The following is a 25,851-nucleotide window of genomic DNA, read 5'->3' as shown; positions in this document are numbered from 1 at the left end:
GGCAAGAAGGATGCTGGGAACAATGTAGAACTTGCACCTTTCATGAGATGCTGAAGGTTTATTTTTCCCTGGTGGGTGTTTCTCTCACACTTCCTGTTATCCTGGCACTTCAACTCCATGCTATGGATTTAAAGGTTGTAGTTAGAATTAAAATGGACATAAAGAATGGTTTATGGCTAAGTGTTGGATCACAAAATCTTTACTTGAGAATGCACAGGAGGACCTGCTCTTCTGTTTGTGCAGTGTCCTTTCCATTACAGCATTTCTAATCCATCTCTGGGTGAGACTACATAGTTTGTTTACATTTTAAAAAAAACACTTCCTTTGTCTATACAGAATGATATATAGTCTGGCTAGACTACATGTCCCATGATGCACTGCTATATGTGACACCCCCCCCATAAGACACTGCATTCTTTGAGCCTAGTGCGTCTTGGGAGATATGGGCCAGCCAAGGAGCCTATACCATGGGAGAAAATGGGGGGGCATGAAACATCCAAATTACTACTACCATGAAGTATTGAGGCATCTTGGGCAGATTTATTGTAATGTTGAGCTTCTTCTAAATGGTAAAATATTTTGGTTCTATTCAATCAACTGCAATATTTCAATTCAGCTCAAACCTACCTGAGACTTTATATTTCCTCCCAACAGAAAATTAAACCTTTTCACCAAAATTGAAGTTTCCCAAGGGAAACAATTTCCCATACCAACCTTTACTCTGTCCCTTTGTGTGAATATATTACAAGAAGATCCATCTTAGCAGAACTGTAGATTGACTTAGGTAGGATTTTGTATTACAGGGATATGTATATTGGATGATCACGTAAAGTGTCATCTTGTTACTTGATGAAAAATTCCGTATGCTCAAGTTATTTCCCCTGTACTTACTGTGTAAAAAGAAAAAATTAAACCTCTTGGGGTTGGACAGTGACCTCCGTTTTTAAGGTGTCATAGGAGATCAACGACTAGCTTATAACTGCTGTATAACCCATCCTCTGGTTTGGAAGTGAAAAATATGTATTTGCTTTTTACCACTTTCCATTCTCTTCTTCTACCTCGCATAGTATTTAACATAAAAGTAAAAAGCATATAAATAACTTATGTGTAAAGGTACTGCAGGCCAAGTTCTGCTTTTGGTTAGTGTACATCTGTGAAAACACATTCCGAATGGGGCTTACACAGGCATAATGTGTGGGTATTTCTGTGGAAAGTTACAATACAGCCTTTACTCCACTTAAATAAAACAAATCTGAACTAGTTTTTTTTTTTTCTATTCTTTGACTCCGCAAAATATAGGATTTAAGACCAGGAGATGTATCCAACAAACGTAATCTCTGGGAGAAGCAGTCAAATGAAAAGGCAACCTCTCCTTCTAAGGTAATACTTCTCTATCCATTGTAGAGAGAACAAAGACCCTGCGTGATACTTTCAGAAGGCAAAGTGTCTAACTCTGACTAGCATTCAGTAGGAGCTGGGGATCTAATTGCCCTTTGTGCCTTTTTGAAAATCTCCCCCTTCTGTCTATAGTATTAGAGAAAATTCATCCATTAATGTTCAGTAGGCCAGAAAAAGGCTTATGTACCATTCCTATTTTGAAGAACTAAGTGGTGCATAGACCTTGTGTTGGCCCTTTCCACAGATATGACTTTCTTTCCACTCTGGCGAACGTGGTTTTCCTACATACGCCTTTCTTTAATGATAAATGTATTATGGAATTTTTTTTGCACTGCAGGTAACAGCTATGGGGAAAAAGTCAGAGACTAATGGTAAGTGTTGTGAATAATTTGTACTGTACATGATTAAATGGAAGCTTTTGCACATTTCATACAGATACACCCAGCTTTTAAAAGTATGCCATTAGTGGTGGCACACAAGAAATAATTTCTGAAACGGAAAGGAAGAATTAATTGCCCCAGATCATAATTTGACAAATATTTTTGGGTAATGAGCACAAATCTTCCTTTTGGGATGACCGTTCTCTAGCCATATTTGCAAAGCATTGTGTGCATAACACATCTAGTGCGTTTGCTGTAGCTGCAGAGATCCATTTGAACTGTTTGAGGCCCAAAGAATAAGACCGTCAAACACTCCCAGGTGTCAAGCATCTGGGAATAGTCCTTTCAAGGTCTATGAATGGTTTTCATCAAAACTAGTTAAAAAATCCTAAATGCTGAGTGAGGCTAGTGTTGCAATGTTATTCCACTGGGAATGGAAACCCTGAGAACTGATGAAAACAAATCCATAGGATGACTCTGAACGGTACCATCAGCCAAGCGTAAAGTCTCATGACAGATGAACATGCAGTCACTTGTTGACTCTTAAATCTTGATCTCATGAGTTGCTGAGGTGCCCTCCATGCCCCAGACTTGAATTGGAGTGGAGTTCAAATGCTGTCAGCTTCAGGCCATCTCTTGCTGCAGCAGTGCCTGGATACTTTTTCACAGCATAAACTATGTTTGGTGTTTCTATTTTGGCCCTATTTGAGTCACAAGTTTGAAATAAATTGTCTGAGAGCTATGTCGTGGCTGTGCTGAAGGGAACTAGTAAAACCTCTGCTAGCTCTTCTGTACAGGCGATACTTGTATTCCAAAGTTTTCCAAGGAAAACCAGGTGGAAGAAATGAGGCTCTGTGGAAGAGTGGGGGAAGAAGTGCTCTATTAAATAATTAAAATTGATCAGAAGCCCATTCAATAGGAGTCCCTTAAATCTGTGACCCATATTTGGAACAAAACAATCCATCTGTGAGAACGCTGACTTAAATGGAGGGAAGTAGTATACTTTTTTCATCATTTCAGTATTAGAAGTCTGTTTTAGAATAACACTTGCAATGTTTACAAAGCTCTGGAAGATGAAATGCAGTATATACAAACTAACCCTGATATCACTCCTATTAAGTGGGCCTTATTATTTTACAGTGAAATTAAGACAGCTTTTCACAATTACTTAGTGCTGGCCTCTCTCTCTACTCCCACGGGAAATCAATGGCAATTTTATCACTGACTTCCCAGGTAGCAGAGCTAGGTCAGCACTGAGCAGTTTGGGCAATACCAACCTAAATGGCTTACCCAAAGCCATGTGTGGAGAGAAGGTCAATATCAAGAACAGGGATTGGAACTCCTGAGTGCCAGTCTCCCTGTTCTTTGATTTAGTAGACCATGCTTTCATCACTCGTAGAATTATTTCCTTGTTCCCGGGGATTGGAATACAGTGGTTGAGCAGAAGTGCTGAGGCAATCTGTCTAGGAACAGGAGCCGCAGACAAACGATGTGTGGGGAACGTGCTGTGTAATACTCCTTGAAAGGGTCACTATGCTCCTGTACCTGCTCCAGAGGCCGCGGCGGCTGCTGCTGCTGCTGCCGCCAGATGTGAGCAAGTATCTATGTGAGATCCTACCCATCCACCCTTGGAGCCACGGAGCACCTGTGGGCTAGCTGGCCACACAGCCTAGTAGTAGGTGTGTGTTGTTGTCTTGCCCCTTAGCAGGTGCTCTGAGGCAAGTTAATTCAGAACAGCCACCTCCTATATTGCTAGAGAAACATCTGATTTCAAGCAATCTTTAATCATTCTCTCTTTCAGCAGGTTTGAGACAATTTGAGAAAGAACCATAGGAGGCTACTAAAGATGCTGAACCAACTCATTTTGGAAGTGCTAAATTGTCCTTTTTATATTTATGTTTATTTACCAAAATGTCTTTTTTTGCATTATCCCAGTTAAAACCATGTATATTAGCACTGTATTTAATAATCAGTCTAGACATTCATCATAATAGTACTGCCTTTGCACAAGAGCCTTTATTCCTAAAGAAACCCATGCTGTGAAATACTCTCCTACTGATAGTCACGACTATGTGTCTGAACAGTGATTTCAACTGGCGTAAGAGGTCAACCCCCCAATGCATGCAAAGTTGAATTACTTAAGAAAAGTGTGCAGTAAACCCATAAAAACAGTGGTTACTTTTGGAATACAGAAGTCTTTTTCTGCACTTTAGACTAAGGCATGGAAGAAATCTTTAGTTGACAATGTAATATTTTCTGTAAGTTGCCCATGTCATAAATACTGCATCAATAACTTGTTTAAATTTTTGTTTTAAGTATCCATTTTTTCATTCTAGTTAAGTTAATATCTAAATTTGGATGATTGTTAGCTGACAGCGGTACTGATGCTCTATTTTTGTTAGTGATTAGTAATGGATTGCAATATATACACACAGCTTTACAAAGTTTAGCTTTAAGGCACTACTAATGGTAGAATGCTTTAATACATGCTAGAGTATTATATTTAGTAATGAATGCACATAATTAGCCGGTATCACAGCTTTTAAAAAAGTCATACTTTTCTATAGTAAGATTTCATAATTTTGCCATTAGAGGTATGGCAAGATAAGTATTAAATTTTTTTAAAATGTAAGATGCCCAGTAATGGGTAATTAAAAAGAAAACTATAGTTTTAAAGAGGGGAAAATAAGGGTATAGAGGATCAAAAGTAGGTCACTTGTATAAAACATCGTAGTTTAATTTATGTAAAACTACCATAATTAAAAATGTAACACAGTTGGAGCTTAAATGACTGTACACTAAATCTTGCCATTCATCAGTGCCGTATATTAAGTCCACCTAACCACTCAAAGTGAAGTAAGCCTCCTAATTATGGTGTTTAAGTATTTCCCAAAGCTCTTATTTACAGATGATTGTTTGATTTGTATATAGTAAACACAAAGCTATAAGTCAGCTTGGTTTGAATTTACATGCCATAAGGTTTAGCAAGTACATCCAACAGTATATGGGTGGAATAAACTAGTTAATGAAGTAGCCCTAAAATGCTTAACAGCTTTATGCATTGGAACTACAGAGAACTCCTCCTTCATCACTACTTTTTTTGGTAGCATGTTTTTGTAGCAGTGGACTTCTTTTTTTAATTAGAGGGGAGAACAGAATATTTCAATGCAAAGATGAGCTCCCCTGCTTAGCTGAAACATCTTGTTTACATATTGAGATGCACTTAGCTATCTGTAGGGGGCAAAACTGTGCAAACAATGCCCAGCATTGTTTCTGAATTGTCTTTTTTTGGTCTGGGTTTTTTGTAAACACTTTTCTCTGAATCTTTCAAATACATTTGATAGCTGCAATAAAAATGACTTGTTCAAACAATATACTCTGAAACTGCACCAATAATAAATGGAATATTTCCATCAACAGTCCCTGTTTGTGTAATGATTTAGAATGCATCATTTGTAAGTGGGATGGGTTTTTTTGGCATAACGCTAATACATGGCAAAAATGCAGCACGGTGAAGCTCACAAATGTATCAGGTGTGTACATATATAGTAGACTGACAGTCTTCTAAACCTGTGATGTAAAAGTTCAGTGGTTTCAGTTTGTATATTGTTGAATGAATCTCATAGGAAAAAGACCTGAAATGGAAAACTTATGATACAAGTAGCTATGTTCTACTCCACTTCCATAAGGAAGTATTGATTTAGTTGTGCAGGCCCTTGCTATCTTGCTTTGAAAAGCATTTTGCTTATGAAACTTGAGTTGTTCCTGCTTCAAAAATTAGGATCATATCTGTATCCATAAAAAGAAAAGGAGTACTTGTGGCACCTTAGAGACTAACCAATTTATTTGAGCATGAGCTTTCGTGAGCTGTAGCTCACTTCAGCGGATGCATACCGTGGAAACTGCAGCAGACTTTATATACACACAGAGAATATGAAACAATACCTCCTCCCACCCCACTGTCCTGCTGGTAATAGCTTATCTAAAGTGATCATCAAGTTGGGCCATTTCCAGCACAAATCCAGGTTTTCTCACCCTCCACCCCCCCCACACAAATTCACTCTCCTGCTGGTGATAGCCCATCCAAAGTGACAACTCTCTACACAATGTAGATGATCCTAATGGGCCCTTGATACAGTAGATGAAGAATCAATAAGCTGCAGAATTTTTTCCTCTGACCTGAAGGTGCTCTCACAGCATAAACTCCAAATTCTAAGCAGCCTCAAAAGAATGAGGTCTCCTACTCTAGGGGGAACTTAGAGCTACAGGAAGATTATATTGCAGGCACTCTATCTTGTGAGTCACTGGGAAAAAATGCCCTAACACTGTAACCAGAACATCTCAGCTGTAAAGTAATAAGTTTCTTCTTCATGGTCATTCAAACTGTGTATGCTCCTTTATGCACTAGTGCACTAGTCAGATTAAATTAACCCCACCTAGAGGCTAATTAGTCTTTTATGAGGCAGTCCACCTCCATTCCTCCAAAAAGAAGCTAAAGCTAATGTATGTGAGATAACTATCAATGGCTGAATATAAGGGAGCCCAGGCAGATTGAAAAGCACTCTTGTCCTTCAGGATGAAAATGACACAGTATTTTAACTGGTGGTGCTGCTTATTCTGGAGATTTATTTAATAGAAGGGTGGTGTCATGTATAGAAAAGTTTTCCATGCGGAATGCAGTGAGCTGGGAACCGATTTTGATCAGTTAGGGTAGTGCAAGGAGAGCTTGTAGTAGCAGAACTTATCTCTTGCAATATGGGGTACTAGGTCACATGTGGCCCATAGTTGGAAAGGGACTAGGTGCACACCACCATGTTAGTGTACTGTTGGAAGATGAGACTATTAGGGGCACTGTTTTAAATAGTGACTAGTTATACACATGAACCTAAAGCTGGATGACTATTGGAGGGAAATATAGACTTGCCCTAGACCCATAATTCTCCACACTCAAGATAACTTTGTACTTATTCATGTGGAAGGTACAGAGTTCAAAACCTGACTTGGTGAGGGTAGGGCAGGGCAAGGGTTTTTTCCCCCCCTCTGTGCAACTGTAACAAAAATCTAGGCAATTTCTCATCTACCTTTAAATCGTTGTAAAGTCAAGTATGTAAGTTAGCTATATCACCTACACTTCTAGAGGACCCATTGCTTCAGTCAGGGCACACAGGGGGCAGAATTAAGGTTGCACAAGCAACCTTTAACATTTTTACTTAACGTGTGTAATAGTGCTTGGAAGTGATGGTTTAACAGCAACAGATCCTGGTAGTCAGCAGGCAGGATCAAACCTGGGGCCTCTGGAGCTTAGTGCATAAGCCAAAAGCCAGCTGGCTGTTAACTAATGCTGCAGAGTAGACTCAACCTCTGTGTCTAAGTGGTCTCTGTGCCACTAGATAGGACAGAACACCACACCCAGGAGGGGTGTAGGTTACAATGGCTCTTGCTAAGCTTCATTTACAGCAGCTAGCACCTCCTATTCAACTAGTTAGCTAAAGACAATAGGCAAGTAAATGTAAAATGACTTGCTTTAACAGCACCCAAATATCTCCATCGGGTGTGTTTTTTTAAAACCCTAATCTGTAAAAATGTCTGAAAACAGGTGTTGTCTGTCTCTGCCTAATGCCACACAAAGCACTGTAACCATTCTTCCTTCAGTCCTCAAATTATTTTCTACTTTATGGACTCTACTTGTTTTAGGTCACCTGTGATCTAGTTATACATTAAGTATTTTGAAAAAAAATTAAGTTTAGGAGGGCTGCATTCTACACCAATGTTTTAAAATGTGCTTTGTCCACATGTACCTAAAGGTTTACATTTTAGAGACCCAGGGCTTGTCTAAAAAGTACTTCTGTGATCAATGAGCATGATGACATCTAGCTTTGTGTCTAAGACTTCCAGCACTGACCATCTCCTCTGCACACCCCACTAAGCCCAAAGCTCCTACAATTCCAGTCACACCCAAGATAGATTTCTTTCTTCCCCCTTTATGCTCAGTTATACAGGGAGCAAGTTTGTCATTTAATCCTAGAGCCACTTACAGCAGCCCAGCAGTTCTCAAACTGTGGGTGAGGACCTCAAAGTAGGTCACAACCCCCCCTTGAATGGGGTCACCAGGGATGGCTTAGATGTGCTTGGGCCTAGGCCTGAAGTCCAAGCCCCACTACCCAGGGCTGAAGTCAAAGCCTGAGAGCTTCAGCCCTGGGTGGCAGGACTGAGGTTGCAGGCTACCTGCCTGGGGCTGAAGCCCTTGAGCTTCAGCTTTAGCCCCCTTCCTTGAGTGGTGGGGCTTGGGTAGGCTCAGGCTTCGGTTCCCCCCATCCTGGCATCATGAAGTAGAATGATGAAGTAGAAGGGCATTGCAGTGCAATGAAGTTTGAGAACCACTGCACTAGCCTACTGGTGCACCATTTAGTAAAGTGAATACATTCATTCAAATAATTGTACTCTGAATTGTTTAATGTCTTCAATACATTAGGCACAGGATAGTTATCCAGCTGGAACAATCAGACAAGTGGCATACAAGCAACTGTATAAAGAGTTCCATAGTTAATACAGCATCTCTTAGGGTACTGACATTGTATTAACCTACCTTGAACTCCTCCTCAAGTGACTAGATGGGAAGTGGAGTTTAATATACAAAGTAAACAAAAGAGGAATTAAAGTTAACTTTTTTTCAGTAGTCTTGCAAAAAGCAGTACCTCCAACCCGTTGATAAAAAGGTAACCCCTCTAAAGGTATCAAATATTTGTTCTTTAGCTTTTATATACATTTCTTCTTCCTTCAACCCACATGTCTGGTGGTAAAAGGGCAGACAATAGTTGAAGGACACAATCAATATAGAAGAACAAGTCAGAGCAGAAGAGGCTCCAACTCTAATAGCCAGAGATGCCAAGGAAACACCAGCTTTAATAATCTTCTTTGAATGGATATTCCTTGTGATTGACAGCCCTAAAAAAAAAAAGTGGGTGTTACCAAGTATTCAAAGTAACTACACATGTCCTTCTGTCAGGAAGACAGGCAGGGTATTGAATAGTGCATAGGTAGATGTTTGCCAAGCAGGTCCCTACTGTAGGCATTAAAAGCATTCTGAACCTCCTGGCCACTCCTTCCATACCACTTCCACCTTAGTCAGAGGAACACCGCTTGCCGAAGCAGTCATTTAATGTAGGTATTTGGAACATACGGACAAAATAGAGGGGATAGTACCTGCTAAAGAAATGACTATGTAGGGATTATCTTCCTCTTGACATCAGTCATTCTAAGGCCTGGTCTACACTACTGGGTTAGGTCAATGTAAGATGCCTTGTCTCAACCTAGCTGTGGAAGTGCCTTCACTTAAATTTGGCTACCGCTGACGTAAGTGCCTCTCTCTGCCAATTTACCACCACCACCTCCCCAAGCAGCGTACATGCATGGTCAACGTAATTAGGTCAATGCAGCATCAGCGTAGACACCGCATCGCCTTTGTTGACTGTTACAGGTTTTCAAGAGCCATGCCCCACACTGACAATACAAGCGCTGCTAGTGAGGATGTGCAGTGCTGACAAAGTCAAGTGTGTGCATACACAAGCAATTTAATAACTACGGTGGCTGTATGCTGACGTAAACTATACTGACGTAATTTTTGTAGTATAGATAGAGTCTAAGGTATGTCTAATTACCCAAAGCCCATGATTTAAAATCTGGGGTCCTGCCTGCTTTCCCTTTCTCAAAGAGAGATCCTGCCTTGCCTTTAAAAGCAATAGTAAGCAATGAGTGGGATTCTGGGCATTCTGTAGGATTCAGAAGAAAAGCAACCTACGTTAGCATTTCAACAGCCCTCCAATTCCTGTTAAAGCTGAGGATGGTTTCCATCTCCTCATTAGTCAATTCAAAGTCAAACACCTGAAAGGAAAGTGTTTTAAGTTAGGTCTGTAAGCAGCTGGAAATTAAGTGCACCTAATGTAAAGATAAGGCAGCTATGACTTAGAGCAGAGGTGAATTGTACCAGATTGGGTGACCAAAAATTCCACTGAAGCGTAATTACACCAGCTACCCTCACTTCAGGTAGAATGGAATACTTAGCACTAGGACACGACACACACACAAACAGTCCTTTCATCTGTAACTGCTCGTACGACATCAGGCTTCCAGACGTTCGACCCAGCACCCAACTAAAGTCGTCCCATGACTTCTGCAACGTGCAATGGAAAGAGACACCTCAGATTCTAAGGCCAGAGTACCTCTTTACTCTCATGAGTATTTCCAATGAAGTCAGTGGACTGCTGGGTGAGCAGTTCTAGTCCAAGAAGGATGACTTGTGTGGCACTTACTCACTTATTGTCCCACTGACTTCAAGGGCAGCCCTCAGGTGAGTAACTTCTCTCCACTGGGAGAAAGAGGCTTTCAGCCAGACTGTGGCACCTTAGCAAAGTTATGCAGTTTTCCTCTTTGAGGAAATGATCAGACCCATCCCCTGCTGAGATTTGCTGGGATTTCCCCTCCCTTTTTATAAATATAAACACTGAAATAGCCATACCTGTTTCAGGATAGCAGTCCCCCCAACAGTGATCAGTGCTAGATGCTCCTAGCAAGGAAGGTGCAAGGAAGCAGATGGTGGAAAATTGGGGAATAACCTTCCCCTAGGAGACTTCTTTCTAACTCCCATCAATTATTGGTAGCATTATACCCTGAAGCATAAGTGATTATAGTGCTAATGCATTTTTAGCCTGTCCTGTACAACTGCTGATGTTTTAGGCAGCCAGAAATGCTTGAACCTACTAAGGTTTCGGTGTCAGGGATGTGTTGTGGCACTGCATTCCAGGGTTAAATTATGCATTGTAAAAGTTTTGCCTGTCGCATTGTTGTATTAGATGACAGGTTTCAGAGTAGCAGCCGTGTTAGTCTGTATCTGCAAAAAGAACAGGACGACTTGTGGCACCTTAGAGACTAACATTTATTTGAGCATAAGCTTTCGTGGGCTACAGCTCACTTCATCGGATGCATTCAGTGGAAAATACAGTGGGGAGATTCCTCTGAATGCATCCGATGAAGTGAGCTGTAGCTCACGAAAGCTTATGCTCAAATAAATGGGTTAGTCTCTAAGATGCCACAAGTACTCCTTTTCTTTTTGTATTAGATGCTCGCTCCAACTGACCTTTATTATATCAACCGTTGTAGTGCCATAACGGCCCTTTTCAAGTCCTCTCCTCTCTAAACTAAATAGGCCTAATCTTGTCACACGTGTCCTTATGTATTTAAGTCTACTCATGTTAAATTACATAAAGGTAATGCATCCCAGTGGGTAGAGCACAGATCTATTCCTAGCTCTGCCACTGACCTGCTGGGTGACTGAGGGTGGTGAAGTAACTTGCCCCATGTTTCCCCATCTATAAAGAGGTGGATAGTGAGTCTGACCACTGTTGCAAAGCATTTTGAGATCTACTGCTGAAAAGCCCAATATAAGAAGTAGGTATTAAATTAAGTTTAACTCTAGCTGTGTAGGAGTGGAATTAAAGCTTAAAATTAAGAGACTTGGAAATGTGGTATGACAAATAAGATGTGACAGTTTAACTCACTTCGCTCCTGGTTTTAAATTTAACAAAAATGCAAGTCCACTTGAATTTTCACACAAAATATGAATGCACAACTAAAAATGCAGTACTGAATGCTGAAATACAGAAGGATCTTTCTACCTCGCTGCCCCTTCTCTTGCTCCCATCAAATGTAATTTGGGATAAATGAGAAAATTAGGAAGATGGCATCCCATCTTGATACTGTAATGGATAGGTGTAGCAATAGTCTTATTTGAAACCTTACCTTAAAGTTCTCCTCAATATGGTGTGGTTTGTCAGACTTAGGAATGACTGCCACGTTCCTCTGGATGTGAAACCGGATCAGAACCTGAGAGGAAAGAACAGGAATTCTGATGACACTGAAGCTACCAGTCACTAGTAGTGCTGGTCAAGGGTTTTTTGGAGGGTTTTTTGGTTTGTTTGGGGTGGGGGGGTATTGTTCTAAATAAGTTTTCTAGAAATATAGCGCTTTTTTTTGTTACAAACCAATTCCAGTTTCTGCAAATCTATTCATTGTTCAGAAGTATTCCTCAGATGGTTTGTGTAAACAAATTACAGCCTGTAGTGTGTTTGCAAGCTGCTCAAGTCAACTATGAATTGTTTGCAATGTCATTGTTTCTGCTCCCTGCTCGGGCAAGAAGTTTTTGGAAAACAGGACTGCCTCCGTGACCCCCATGTCCTGTGTTATACAGGGATTCAGATGATCAGATCTGGTCTTAAGAACTGAACGAGGAACAGCTAAGGCTCCCAGCTTTGACATCTTCACCAGAAAAAGGGATGCATTTTTCAGGAAGCGTTTGAGGAAAAAAAATTCACCCTTTTTCAAGCAACTTTATGATTGGAGCCTACAGCTGCTGACTGGGTGAGAGTATGAAGATCTGTCTGAAGAGTCTTTCTCTCAAACATTCTTACGAGCAAAAACAAAAACCCCCACACAGTTGTAAGAGTGTTTGTGAACAGCAAATACTAAGAAGTAGAAACATGGTCAAACTGAGCAGCCATGAGAAATTTTCCCCAACTGTTCACAAACACTGAATTCTGGAAAACAAACACACACCTGCTAGCTTTAGTCAAATAGCGAAACACTGAGGCGTCCATGAAAAATAATTTAGCCGGATCAAGGATTCATAGGGTGATTTGGCTGAACTTCATTTGATTTTTTCCACAGCCCCTTTCATCGCTAAGTTCATATGATCAACATGGCACTTTCTGGAGGGCACCCAAAGGCCCATCTTTAAGGCTGGTCAGCAATAATCTGTGCTAATGACAGGCACTTCCTGTTCCTTGCCAGGTCCTTCCTGTTCCCAGACTGAACTGTTTGTTCTGACAATCCCTCTCCTTCTAAACTGAGTTACATTTACAATAAGACATTCTAAAGAGTCACTGTGTAAAGACCGCAGAGTATCTGTGAAAGAGTGCAATGTTGCTGCAAGGCAATGTATTACAAAGGAGGCAACATGCACGGTGCTGTGACTCCAACGTACCTGAGCAGAGGTTTTGTTGTGTTTAGCAGCAATCTCTTTAATCTTAGGGTCCTCTAGAAGAGTAGGGTCCCCTGGGTTGGCCCTATAAAAAGAAAAAAACAGCCAATAGGTTAACGGTAGACTACCATCCCTTGCATGAAACAGGATATATTTCACAGGAGGATTTGCAATACAGCGACAGAAATATGTATCAATTGTAACTGCACTGGACATTCAACTTTCTTCAATGATTTGAGAGAGAGACATACATACTCTAAAATGCTTCCAAGAAGAGAGGCTGCCAAGCATTCTTACCATGGCCTGGCAGGAGAGCCAAGGGGACAGTATGCAGTCACAGAGATCCCTTTGGGTTGGCAATATTTAATCAGCTTCTCCTGGGTAAGGTATGGGTGGCACTCAATCTGCAGGCACAAGGACACACAGGTTCATCCAGTGGCAGACTGCACTGCTAGCACTCCTGTGCCCCAGAGAATACAGACCCTGTGACTACCTTCGGAGCCACTCGTCTACCTATGGTATAAAGAAGTCTTGCAGAACATCACACACAAAATATCTACATGCCTTGCTGTTGATTACTGTTTGCACTACAGTAGCATCTAGAGCAGCAGTTCTCAAACGGTAGGTCGGGACCCTAAAGTGGGTTGCAACCCCTTTTTAATGGGGTCACCAGGGCTGGTGTTAGACTTGCTGGGGCCAGATGCCAAAGCCCAAGCCCCATTGCCCAGGGCCAAAGCCAAAGCCCAAGGGCTTCAGCCCTGGGTTGCAGGTCTCAGGTTATAGGCCCCCAACTGGGGGTGAAGCCCTTGGGCTTTGGCCCCCTGCCTGGGGCAGCAGGGCTCAGGTTTAAGCTCTGGCCATCCCACCTGGGGCTGTGGGACTCAAGCAGGCTCAGGCTTCGGTCCCCCCTCCTGGGATCATGTAATAATTTGTTGTCAGAAGGGGGTCATGGTGCAATGAAGTTTGAGAACCCCTGATCTAGAGGCCTGAACCTGTATCAGAACCACACAGTGCTAGGTTCTGTACAACACAGTGACAGTCTCTGTTTGGACTCAAAGCGCTTCAGGGCAGACAAGATATACAAAGTACTTGTACCCCATCTGTAAAATGGGGGAACAAGGGTAGGTGACTTGCCCACGGTCATGCAGGAAGTCTGTAGCAGATCAGGGTCTACGAAGTCGCCATTCAGTGAATTAACCACAAAATTGTTCTTCCTTCTTTTATCATGATGATGATTATGGAAAGCCTGATAATATTCTACTTGCCCAACACACAAAAGTTACTCTCCCATGGTGAGTAGAATTTTGCTAGGCAGGTATATATGTAATGCTTTTACTATACTGTGTATGGGCAACGTACCAGAGTAATTGTCATCGTAGAAACCAGAACTTGGAGATTTACCAACTTGTTGCTTTAACATCTTAAAAAAATTTACATTAATATAATTTTGAATCTCCTTTCATATACTGATCACACAGTCAAATAAAACTGGCTGAGCAAGACCCCACCACATGTTCAAAGGTACAAAGGAAAAGCCTTTGGCCTGCTCTTGCCAGCTCTTACCTCGTGCAGGTAGTCCCACTGATGTCAATGGCACCGTTCATGTGAGTATGGATTCCCATGTTTATATATTATGCTGCAGGTGCTGGTGCTAACTTGGCACGTTCAACTGGCAATTGCAATGGTCATACAACTTTATGGTTACAATGCTGTGTCCACAAATACAGCACCTCCCACCTATGCTTAGACCACACTACAGTTAAAATTCACCCAAAGGAGTCATTTAATAAAGCCGTAAACTCTTGGGAAAAAAATTATATGGGAACCCTTCCCAATCGTACTGCAGAATCATGACGTCACACAAGGATAACACTAAAACTAAAAGCACAGCCGTAAGACTCTGAAACGCTCATGAATGCTATTGCCCAGTGTACTGCATTGAGCAGAGGCCAAAGGAATTTTCAGCAGCCATAGTGTAAAGCCAGAAATCTCTGGTTACTTTTTTTTTTGGCACAATGAAAAAAAAACTGCACAAGTCAAGGCAAAATATAAATCAACTCTAGTGGGCTTAAATCTGTGGGTATATTTTGTAGGCTCAAATGTAACAGTGTTCCAGAACTCCTTGATGTTTAAGACATCTGTCATGGACTGGCTGGTCCTTTAAGGGGAAGCTGGGTTCTGTCTGGTCTGTGAGGTAGCAGCTAACCCCCTGATGATCTTGATCTGGTGACGTAATGACAACTATTGATCCTAGCAGTCAGTGAAAGGGTTTGCAAGTACTGCACAAGACAGAGGGGAACTCAGCTGAGGGAGCTTCCAGTAGGTAGGAAGGGCTGGATGAAGGCAGGCTGAAGTAGAAAGGTCCCTGGGAGAAGAGGCAGTGAGGAAACCTGCTGCAAAGAAGAACCTGCAGGGGGAAAGTCCTGGGTGGCAGTGCTCAGCTTAAGAAACACAGAATGATGTGGAGTCTGAAAGTAGGGCAAAGGGAGGGACCTGCAGCATAGCCCAAAAGGGGCAGAACCACCATTCGTTTAGATGTTTATCTGGATTTTCAGTTTGTCTTTTCCTTACCCTGGAAGGGGACAGAACTTAAGAGATAACTGGGTGGGCCACAGAAGATGCGGACAGAAACAGACCAGGCCATTGCAGGGCTAAAGTGACCACCAGAGGGTGCTAGAGATGAAGACCCTGGCAATGTCAGGCTCAGATACATTGGGGTGCTAGGAGGAGGAGTGAAACTGCTTATAGCATTTCATGGGGTTATGAAAGGTTCCATATTCTGCACATGCTGCTATGAGGTGTATCTCGGTAGTCTAGACACAGCATGAATGACAATCCTAACTTGCATCCCAGTAGTCAACCTTAATTCCCACTCACTGAATGGTAACGTCCACAGACGTTCCTGAGTTCTCAGTATTTTGTTGAATTCCAAACTCCTTTTTTAAGATCCGTTCAAGCCTATGTAGCCCAGCCTTTAGACACATGTTCATCAGAAGCCAGCAGGAATAAATACCTTACCTGGTTGTTGGCAGGCTTGAATTTTAAACCAGGTTTGGTTAAGAGTCTCTCAATCTGTTTGTGGTTAAAGTTGGAGATTCCAATGGCTTTCACCAGGCCTGCATCCACCAGCTCTTCCATAGCCTAAGGGGACAAAGTAATCCAGTCATGTACAGGAGCTAGTAGTACTGCCAGCTTAGCCTTTTTCCTTTACCACAGTAACTGATAAATCAATAAGGAGGGGAGACTAGATTGGGGTGGGCAAACTTTTTGGCCCAAGGGCCACATCTGGGTATGGAAATTATATGGCGGACAATGAATGCTCACAAAATTGGGGGTTGGGGTGTGGGAGGGGGTGAGGGCTCCAGCTGGGGGTGAAGGCTCTGGGGTGGGGCCAAAAATGAGGCGTTCAGGGGTGTGGGAGGGTGCTCCAGGCTGGGACCAAGGGGTTCGGAGGGTAGGAGAGGGATTAGGGCTGGGGCAGGGGGTTGGGGCATGGGAGGGGGTCACGGGTGCAGGCTCTGGGCAGCGCTTACCTCAAGCAGCTCCCAGAATTCGTGGCATGTCCCCACTCCAGCTCCTACATGGAGCGTTGCCTCTGTGCGCTGCCCTGTCCACAGGTGCCACCCCTGCAGCTCCCATTGGCCGTGGTTCTTAGCCAATGGGAGCTGGGAGGGTAGCCCTTGGACGGGGTCAGCATGCGGAGCCCCCTGGCTGCCCCTACATGTAGGAGCCGGAAGGGGGACACGCCGCTGCTTCCAGGAAGCACACAAGAGTGGGGCAAGCCCCTGACCCCACTTCCTGGCAGGAGCTCAAGGGCCGGATTAAAACATCTGGAGGATTGGATGTGGCTCCTGGGCCATAGTTTGCCCACCCTGGACTAGATCTAATGGTCATGTCTGGCCTTAAAATTTTTGCATCGATGAATTAACTGTTCACGTTAAGCATGTCTGTTCCCCAGAGTCCATCCCACCATCACATCCAGACCAGCCCACCCTTTCCCCATGAGAGCCAAATCTCATCCTTTTAGGACACTGTCTTTTTATGCCATCTAATAGAAGCAAAGAGGTTAATAAATCATCCGTTTTTCAGCTGACAGGACACAGACATGAAGAGCACAGACCAGAGCCTCAAGCTATACAGGTAGGTGATCACATTGTTCTTTTCCACAATGCTCAGCCTTCCTCTTATGGGGAAAATGGCACTCTCAGAGCCACTATGTCACCTAGGCTGTGGGTAGCCGCAACAGACATAGAATCATGCCACTCAAATGGAATAAAGGGTAGATAGCTCTGAACAAAGAACATATGGAAACCTTGAATTCCTAGTGATGCAAAGACCCTGTGAGCAGCCCCCAGCCGAATACATCTCTCCAAACCCTAATATGAACACCATTGCAGCCCCCACCATTACAGGCATGCAGCCTTCTGCTCCACTTCTGGTGTGTAAGAACGAAGAGTGAATTTTTACCTCCCATGTGTCCAGAATATCCGTGTTACTGGGGACAACCATACCATTGTCATCTACAGGATGCACCTCCTCACCAGCCTGTCATATCAAGACAGAAAGTTTAAAGAGATTTGCTTTCAGAGCTGGAATACCCAGATTCTATCAGCAAGTCAAAATGGATGCATAGGTCCCAATTCAACAAGGAACTTAAGCATATGCAAAACTTTAAAATTATGCGCATTTTTAAGTACCTTGCTGAATCAGGGCCATACTGCATATGGTGACTTAAATTGGAGCTAATAGAGGGGAAATAGTAACCTTTGGTCAAGTAATTAGTTTAATAAGTCTAAAGAGAGGAGAGGGAAGTCCTCCACTCTTTATGTAACAAGTTTCATTCCAGCCCTGGTATTCATTCCAAAAAACTATGGTTAATTCTGTGACTTGCTTCATCTTCCATTGATAATCACTCTAAATAGACCAATAATTAAGAACATTGGCCATACTGGGTCAGACCTTTCTAAAGATCCATCTAGCCCAGTATCCGGTCTTCTGACAGTGGCCAATGCCAAGTGCCCCTTGGGAATGAACAGAACAAATAATCATCAAGCGATCCATGCCCTGTCACCCATTCCCAGCTTCTGGCAAACGGAGGCTAGGGACACCATCCCTGCCCCTCCTGGCTAATAGCCATTGATGGACCTATCCTCCATGGATGTATCTAGTTTTTTCTCCCAAAACTGGAATCCACACAACACTGCCCCTGCAGCTGAAGAAGCCTGGATGGGAAATGCCCGACTCCAAAAATATTCATTCTACGTTGTAAACTCACAGTTCTGCTATTGCTTAGAAAGAGAAAAGTATAGCATGCAGCCACCAGAACTCCTAAAGAGATAATCGACACTAAATACCCGTATGCACAGTAGTATAGCCTTGCTTTTGCCATGTAGGTGACCTGCATAGAAGCACTTGTTGGTTGCTATCAAAGTCACTGGAGGCTTGGAATGCTGTGGAAGCAACATCTATAGAGATGTCTCCTCCTCACCCCTCTTCTGCCAGAGAAGTGGCCTCACGGTTTCTCTATACAGTGCAACACTTAGATGAATAAAACACGGCAAAGAGAAATTCCAGAAGGAGGCTAGTCCTCCTTGGCGGACTAGATGGTGGCCACGGCCTAGCATCTGAGCACTCAAGGATTCTCTCAGGATGAGGAGGAGACAAGAACTAGAGGAGGCTCGCTACCTTGAATCCCATAGGAAAATGAATAAGGTAGAGGTCCAGATAATCCAGTTTCAGTGCAGCAAGGCTCGTCTGGCATGCCCCCTTCACAAGGGATCGCTCATGAAACGTGCACCACAGCTGCAAGGAGAAAACCAAAATGGACAGTTACTCTGAAACCTTACAGAATCCCCCTGTCCGGAGAGAGACTATTTTATATCTACGAGAAACAGGTCTGAGAACATCACCCCTTCTGCTTACATAGCTTATGCCAAAGACAGATCTATGTGTCTTGCTGCTAAAATTTTAAGTGACAGATTAAAATAGAGCCCAAACTCAAAATACAGTATTTATAAAAAGGAATTGACAGAATAAAGCTTCCTACCATGTGTCCCCATGTGGGAAAAACTGCACGTATTTTGGCAGTTCCACATTTCCAAAGTGATTAAAGTTGTCAGCATGGCCTATTGATTTTTATTACCTAATTCCAAAGCTCAGATACAAGGATAGAATTGTCATAAGGTATTTGGAAACTTCAGTAAATCCCCAATAAACCACACATCACCGTCCTGAACTCAAACTAGAGCTGGCTGTAACTTGTCTTTTATTTAAATATTTTAATGAAAAACTGGTTTTTGACCAAAATTAAAAGTGCTGAGAAAATTTTATTTTGGTCAAAAATTTCCATTTTTTTAAATTGAAAAACTAGAAACAAAAAATTCCTAGTAACAATGTCCATCTTCTAGTAAGATGTTTTTGGTTTTTTACCACCCTCTAACCTTCCCCTCCTCAAAAGACCACAAAAAACAAAACAAAAACAACAAACATTTTATTTGTTTTGTTGAAAAACTGAATTTTCTCCAGAAAATTAAAATACAAATACTCACAAATTTCCTGCTCTACTAAAAGCTGGTTTTAGGCAGAGGAACAAATTCAGAGAGGAGCGTAGAGGTGATCTAAGTTGGTTTAGCTCATATGTCAGTGGGCCAGAAGAGAAAAGTAGAGCCATTAAGACAATTAACTAGAAAAGTAAAAAAGTTATAATAGGCCCCCAACTTTAATTTACACCTTATTCCAGGTTTGCATTGCATTGCATTACATTGCTTCCACCGATTTAGGCTTCCTTACACATCAGTAAGTTAAAATATATAACTGAAGCACTGCCTCTGAATTTGACCTAGAGACTTCTAATTTCTTGTTTTCCTACCATGCTTCTAGGGGGAAAAACTTAAAATAGCAAAGACTCAAAATTTGCAGATCAGGAGAAATTCACATGATCATGGTGGCCACGCTACCCTTCTCTGAATTGTCAAAATGCTCCCAACAGGGTTCTTCTCCCATTGCAAATAATGGATGAACTTTATGGAAGATCCTGTTCCACACAACAGAATTACAAGAATCCCATTTTCCTTGCTTTTACCCCTCTCCTTGCCTCACTAGAAAGACAGAAGCATAAAACTAACAGGAGGGATGAAGGGGATTATTCCCTCGGTCATTTTATCCCTGGAGCATGGGCTGTCTGTTGAGCTCCATCTCTCTCCATGTAACTAAATTATTTGCCCTATGACCCCATGATACAATTCCTGTAGCCAGTTGTACCTTACTGACAACAAAAAGATCTTCCCGTTTCACAACCCCTTCCTTGATTTTCTGCTGGATCCCATCCCCTATTTCACTCTCATTCTTGTACAAAGAGGCACAGTCGAAGTGGCGGTATCCAATGTCGATGGCAAACTTCACCACTTCTTCCACTTTCCCTGGAGGAGCCTGAAAACAAAATGAACACCTGTAAAACACCAACATTTCCAGATAGGAGAGTGGCTCAAACTGACCACAGAGTGGGTGTGCTAATCCAATGGTATGCAAACTAGATCAGATTAATCACCATTTTGAATGTGCTTCTGTACCTGGGAATTTATCCTGTGATCTCTATTTATATGGAGCATAAAACTACTCTGGATTCCGTCCCATACAACAAAACCCTAAGGAGTGTGTGAAACACAAAGCAAGAGTGATTCAGAGAACCCCACCTGGAAGGGTCAATTTCTAGTTTGAAAACAGTGTTGGATTCCTGGCTGTGTAACTATAACCAGCATTATGTGTAGGCTAAACAACCACCATAGGATTTATGGGGGTAGCTCTTGCCTACCTGCCCTTCCCTCTACCTCCTCCGACCACACACACACACCCACCCACCCCCCAACCAGGATAGCTTTATGGGGACATCCCTTTGCTACTGCAAGCCTAGCCCAGATCAGCCACCCTCCCTATCAGTTGGGACTGCTTTCTGGGGCGAGGATGCTCCTTTAAGTACCCCCAAAACCCTCTCCCCACATGCACTACCAGGTAGCAGAAGCCTAAGATAGTACTGGGTCTAGCACCAGTCCTGCTTGCAAGATGGAATCTTGCAAAAAATACTATTCCCCATTCCCCACAGTCCATGCACATGTTCCTGGAGTCCTGGGAGTAAAGGTGGTTGGGGGAGGACTTGCCTAACAGCTCTCTCTTCGGGATGCAAAATGTTGACATTTTTATTAGTTGCATTGGGGTTAATGGGCGCTGTGTGGCTGAATTCCCTAGATGGCTTTGAAACCTTCAAATCCAAATGCTGCTGGGCCTCTTTGGTTATTTGCTCCCTCATTGTGTAACTTCATATAGTATATGCTCAGGGCCAGATAAATGATACATACGATAAGACTATTCAATGCTGTACTTTCTTTACTGTGAGTGCATAAAGACTGCCCTTGGAATTGATGAGAAGGTAGAAAGATTTTTTTTTCCCCCATCTGTCCTCACTTCAAATTTTGTCTAGTCAAATCTGAAATCAACAGAAGTGGCAAGCATTCTACACATTTCAGGATCAAACGCAGAAGAAACAGGTTCTCCTTTAGCTCAGTCAATAACTCTACCTCTTTGACCTGCAGAGATTCATTCAGTTTCTTAAAAAGAAAAGGAGTACTTGTGGCACCTTAGAGACTAACCAATTTATATGAGCATAAGCTTTCGTGAGCTACAGTTCACTTCATCGGATGCATACTGTGGAAAGTATAGAAGATCTTTTTATACACACAAAGCATGAAAAAATGGGTGTTTACCACTACAAAAGGTTTTCTCTCCCCCCACCCCACTCTCCTGCTGGTAATAGCTTATCTAAAGTGATCACTCTCCTTACAATGTGTATGACAATCAAGTTGGGCCATTTCCAGCACAAATCCAGGTTCTCTCCCCCCCACACACAAATCCACTCTCCTGTTCAGACTATGCTGACAGCTTGTGCCACACGCTCTCAAAGAAACTACGGAACCACCTGATCAACATCCTCTACAGCAAACAGGGAAAGATAAAGAATGAGCTCCCAAAAATGGATACTCTCATAAAAAACCAACCTTTCATAAACTTCCTCGTGGCTGGACTTTACTAAAACTAGACAAGCCATTTACAACACACACTTGGCTTCTCTACAAAAGAAAAAGGACACTAAACTTTCTAAACTACTACATGCCACAAGGGGCCACAGCAATGGTTCCCTCAACCACCCAGCAATATTGTTAACCTATCCAACTATACTCTCAGCCCAGCAGAAGCAGCTGTCCTATCTCGGGGCCTCTCCTTCTGCCCCTCCACCCCCACGAACATGATACAGTTCTGTGGTGACCTAGAATCCTATTTTCGACGTCTCCAACTCAAGGAATATTTCCAACACACCTCTGAACAACATACTAATCCACAGAGACCTCCCTACCAACACTACAAAAAGAAGGATTCTAGGTGGACTCCTCCTGAAGGTCGAGACAGCAGACTGGACTTCTACATAGAGTGCTTCCGCCGACGCGCACGGGCTGAAATTGTGGAAAAGCAGCATCACTTACCCCACAACCTCAGCCGTGCGGAACACAATGCCATCCACAGCCTCAGAAACAACTCTGACATCATAATCAAAAAGGCTGACAAAGAAGGTGCTGTCGTCATCATGAATAGGTCGGAATATGAACAAGAGGCTGCTCGGCAGCTCTCCAACACCACTTTCTACAAGCCATTACCCTCTGATCCCACTGAGAGTTACCAAAAGAAACTACAGCATTTGCTCAAGAAACTCCCTGAAAAAGCACAAGATCAAATCCACATAGACACACCCCTAGAACCCCGACCTGGGATATTTTATCTACTACCCAAGATCCATAAACCTGGAAATCCTGGGTGCCCCATCATCTCAGGCATTGGCACCCTGACAGCAGGATTGTCTGGCTATGTAGACTCCCTCCTCAGGCCCTACGCTACCAGCACTCCCAGCTACCTTCGAGACACTACTGACTTCCTGAGGAAACTAGAATCCATCGGTGATCTTCCTGATAACACCATCCTGGCCACTATGGATGTAGAAGCCCTCTACACTAACATTCCACACAAAGAGTGGGGTGGGGGAAGAGAAAACCTTTTGTAGTGGTAATCACCCATTTTTTCATGCTTTGTGTGTATAAAAAGATCTTCTATACTTTCCACAGTATGCATCTGATGAAGTGAGCTGTAGCGCACGAAAGCTTATGCTCAAATAAATTGGTTAGTCTCTAAGGTGCCACAAGTCCTCCTTTTCTTTATATGGATCAATATCCTTTCCCACTGGCTACTTCATAATCACCCTGTGGTAAACAGCACTTGCTCAAGTAGAAGGTGAACACTAGGAAAGTCTGTATATTTTATAAACTTCTTTTAGCATGATTCAGCAGGTGGAACAAGGACTATATGTGACTGGCCAGTTATCTACAGCACACAGCTTGAGAACCTCTGCTCTATATGTTGGTAAGTTATGAAGCTAAAAGTAACAGATGCTGGGCAAAGATGACAGAATTCTCAAAAACTCTGAATGTTCCTACAGCAATGTTAACTTTGTCTCTGCATTAGTGTACATCTGAAGAGGGGCTTTCATCACACCAACACACAACACTGAGCAGTGCAGAATACTGGCCATCAATACAATAGGTAGAAACCGCAAGTATTTTCCTATAACTATGAGCTCTTTTTTACTGTGCATAAAACTGTTCTAAAACAATGCACACACAGGGTGATCTTTTTGTTCTCTGTGTAATCACATTGCCAGCTTTAATGTTGTTTTAATATATTTTTGTACATAAACACACTCCCCTGGTAAGAGTGATTCTTGTAATTGCAGTCCCAATTTGTCACCATGGAAGCAAGTGACATCATAAACCCTGGACTGAAAGAAAAAAACAGAATTAAAAAGGAGGAAGGGTTCCATTTACACAGAAAGGTTGGGATTCTTTTCTCAATTATACCACTGTAAATTCAGAATGACTCCATCAATGCCAACAGAGCTATTATGGATTTAAACTGGTGTGACTGAAATCAGAAGTTGACCTACATTCTGCACTTGGGTATCTAAAGATCAAGAAAGAAATACCACAAATACCAGTTTTCATGCCTTCATAGAATCTAAGGCCAGAAAGGACCATTATAATCAACGTTGTTTGCATTTAAGTAAAATACATCACGAAATTTGCTACCAGGGAGCCAAGGAACCTTTGGAAACCTGAATTTTTAAAAAGAGTCTTTCATGCACAAGTGTTGTCTCACTGCTGGCCACATTTTAGTCAGCACCAGTAACTCTTAAAACAACAATTTATGCTCGCTAAGTAGCTGCAGAATCCAAGCACCTAGAACAAAGCCCAGTTCCTACAACTGCTGCTCGTTAGCCTTTTATCGACATGGTTAGAAAAGCAGCTGAAACGCTGCTCGGATCCTAAATCCATATAAGGGCCAGGTATTGAGCGCGATAAAACCAAACACCTACCAGGAAACTGGACTTCACAATGACAGCCGCATCTTGCTAGCAACGTAAACAAAAACAGCTTGCCAAAGGGTAACTATCAGGCCTGTGCCGCTGCCTCCGGCATCGCAGGCAGCCCGAGGAAAAGAAACTCCTGCCTTTTGCACAGACACAGCTGGAAACTTTGGCCGCGTTTGCGAAGGGAGAAGCCAGCGCAAAGAGCCGAGCGCCTCCGGAGGCAGAGAGCAGCTGCACTGCACCCGGCGTGCCAGACCCTGGAGCCTTTGCAATTACCTGCCAGGTGCCTAGCCCCAGGATGGGCATCTTGGCCTTAGGGCTCAGTTGCACGTGGGTCGCCATAACTCCTGCTCTGCGATTCTCTGTGGACTGGAGCACGCCCCCGGGCCTTGCCCCAGCGGAGCCCCTTTAGCAGGGTCTGGCCACGCCCCGTCTGCCGGCAGCGGGTGGCATTCGCAGAGGTCGTCGTCTGTGCTGTAAACAGAGCCGCTGCTCGTGTTTCCCACCCCCGGAAAGGCGCAGCGGCTGGGGGCATCTCTCTCCTTGCAGCACGAGTCGCTGGTGCTGCCCGCCCCAGACCCTGCCAGCGGCCTCCCCGCTCTTTGCCCGGCCCAGCGCCTCCGCGGGAGTTTCCCCCAAAGCAGGGCGTCCGCTCGCTGTCTCTGCAGGCGTCGTGCGGGCCCCGTGAGCAGCGCCTGGGGTGTCAGCGGGGAAGGGCTGAGGCGGCTGTCCCCTCTCTCTCTCTCTCTCTCCCCGCGTGGTATGCTGGACAAGCTCCTTGTTCTGTCCTGCGCGGGGTTCGTCTTGATTTCTGGAGTAGGGTAACCAGGGTCTTTTAAAAAACGGTCTCCTCCTAAATCCCTGTCTTGGCGAATGAATAAGCAGCTTCGCTGTTCTAAAGAAAGCGCTGAGCATGCAGCAGTTCCCGGGGGGGAGTTGTGGGCCCTGAGCAGATCTGAAAATCACGCCCCAGGCGTCTCCAACGAGGCCCCGAAGTACAAGCAATCAAGGTGCCAAGTCTAAAAATATGCATCTTAGTTGCTCTGTGCCTCAGTTTCCCCGTCTGTAAAATAGGGATGAGCCTTCCCGGCCACATCTATTGTGTGAGGTTCCGCTAATTAATGTTTCTAAAGTGCTTGGAGATCCTAGGATGGAAGCAGCAATAGAAATGTTATTGAACTGCATGTTCAGATCACACTGTGGGTTCTGGGGCTTTATGTTCCAGGACTCCATCCCTGTTCGCGAAAGGCCCTGGGGTAAAAAGTCATATCTAACACTGACCTATCAGGGGTGGCCAAACTTACTGACCCTCTGAGCCACATACCACACTTCAGAAATTCGAGGGCTGGGAGGCACTTGCCAGGGCTTGAGACCCCAGCCCCGTGGGGAGGGGTTTTCAGGGCCTTAATCCCAAGCCCCAGCAGGCATACCCTGCAGGGCTGAAGCCCTGAGACCCCCCTCCCCCAGAGGTGACGTGGGCAGGCATATGTGGTCACATCCCCGCAATTTTTGCTGGCCCCTTTTGGTCACATGGTGTAGCCGGGCCCCCTCCCTGCACCGCAGCAGCTGGAGCTGACAAA

The 25,851-nt window shown here is 43.5% G+C and overlaps 2 protein-coding genes across 8 annotated transcripts in view; one reads left to right on the top strand and one right to left on the bottom strand.

The window, feature by feature from the left end:
* Positions 1–5,195, top strand: part of CALD1 (caldesmon 1) — a 240,104-nt gene extending 234,909 nt beyond the window's left edge. For 2 of the 3 annotated variants that reach the window (XM_077826830.1, XM_077826845.1), the window contains 3 exons: positions 1,300–1,380; positions 1,736–1,769; positions 3,580–5,195. In XM_077826830.1, coding sequence (XP_077682956.1) covers positions 1,300–1,380; positions 1,736–1,769; positions 3,580–3,611 — 147 coding nt within the window. In that variant the 3' untranslated portion in view covers positions 3,612–5,195. The remainder of the gene's footprint in view (positions 1–1,299; positions 1,381–1,735; positions 1,770–3,579) is intronic. The other variant, XM_077826837.1, reaches the window with a different exon arrangement.
* Positions 5,196–8,213: 3,018 nt separating this feature from the next.
* Positions 8,214–24,789, bottom strand: LOC144270360 (aldo-keto reductase family 1 member B1-like). Of its 5 annotated transcripts, none has more exons than XM_077826785.1 (11): positions 24,548–24,692; positions 23,435–23,683; positions 20,071–20,238; positions 18,496–18,612; positions 17,278–17,355; positions 15,829–15,951; positions 13,108–13,214; positions 12,814–12,895; positions 11,574–11,657; positions 9,577–9,659; positions 8,214–8,723 (listed from the first exon to the last, which is right to left on the bottom strand). In XM_077826785.1, exons 2-11 carry the CDS (start codon positions 23,498–23,500, stop codon positions 8,681–8,683), a joined length of 951 nt encoding a protein of 316 aa, XP_077682911.1. In that variant the 5' UTR covers positions 23,501–23,683; positions 24,548–24,692; the 3' UTR covers positions 8,214–8,680. The 5 variants fall into 5 exon arrangements, with proteins under 5 accessions (XP_077682911.1, XP_077682919.1, XP_077682901.1 ...); XM_077826793.1 differs by lacking the exon at positions 24,548–24,692 and adding an exon at positions 24,278–24,468; XM_077826775.1 differs by lacking the exon at positions 23,435–23,683 and having other exon boundaries at positions 24,548–24,789.
* Positions 24,790–25,851: the final 1,062 nt, after the last annotated feature.

The sequence above is a fragment of the Eretmochelys imbricata genome, chromosome 1 (genome assembly GCF_965152235.1).
Source record: "Eretmochelys imbricata isolate rEreImb1 chromosome 1, rEreImb1.hap1, whole genome shotgun sequence".
In the NCBI taxonomy this organism is placed as follows: Eukaryota; Metazoa; Chordata; order Testudines; family Cheloniidae; genus Eretmochelys; species Eretmochelys imbricata.
This window is presented reverse-complemented; position numbering and strand designations above follow the sequence as displayed.